We start from the raw sequence: 569 nt of genomic DNA on the forward strand, positions 1-569 counted from the left end.
GATTATTTATCAGTTAAGAAACAACTGGAGTATTACTGTGTATAAGCTACCTCACAAATAATGTAGAAAACTAATCTCGTCATATCAATAATTTTATAGAAAAACCTTTATATCAAACTAGAACTCTCCAATCATTACACATTGCAATTGATAAAATATAATAACCCTTTTCAAAAAAATCATTATTTTCACCAAAAGATATTGAATCACTTTTTGCATGAATATATATAAATATACAACATATACTCTTCATAAAGGCAAATGGTGGAGGTCATAAGCACCAAAAATTATTCTGACTGAGCAAGTGCAACCATCATAAGACAAAGAAGTAAAACAATTAAACATGGAATCTGATCAACTGTTATTGGCATATTTTTGGATACAACGGGATGCCTGTCGCAGCTGCGTGACCAGGTGGGAGAGCTGGGCCAGGGAGCACGAGAAGGTCACTTTCCCCCGTCGGCCACCACCCTCTTCCGTGTGGAGCGTTATCAGGTAAAAGGCTCCCCCGCCCTCCTCCCCTGCGCTGCTCTGTAGAAGACAGTGTTTAACATCACATGAGAAAGCTA

The 569-nt window shown here is 38.3% G+C and overlaps 1 protein-coding gene across 1 annotated transcript in view; it reads right to left on the reverse strand.

Moving 5' to 3' along the window:
* Positions 1-344: 344 nt before the first annotated feature.
* The window catches only part of LOC119582115 (COMM domain-containing protein 3-like), a 5,719-nt gene continuing 5,494 nt past the window's right edge, over positions 345-569 (reverse strand). Inside the window, exon 4 of the mRNA XM_037930355.1 lies at positions 345-531. Coding sequence (XP_037786283.1) covers positions 355-531 — 177 coding nt within the window. The 3' untranslated portion in view covers positions 345-354. The remainder of the gene's footprint in view (positions 532-569) is intronic.

This window comes from Penaeus monodon, chromosome 15 (genome assembly GCF_015228065.2).
Source record: "Penaeus monodon isolate SGIC_2016 chromosome 15, NSTDA_Pmon_1, whole genome shotgun sequence".
NCBI classification, from domain to species: domain Eukaryota; kingdom Metazoa; phylum Arthropoda; class Malacostraca; order Decapoda; family Penaeidae; genus Penaeus; species Penaeus monodon.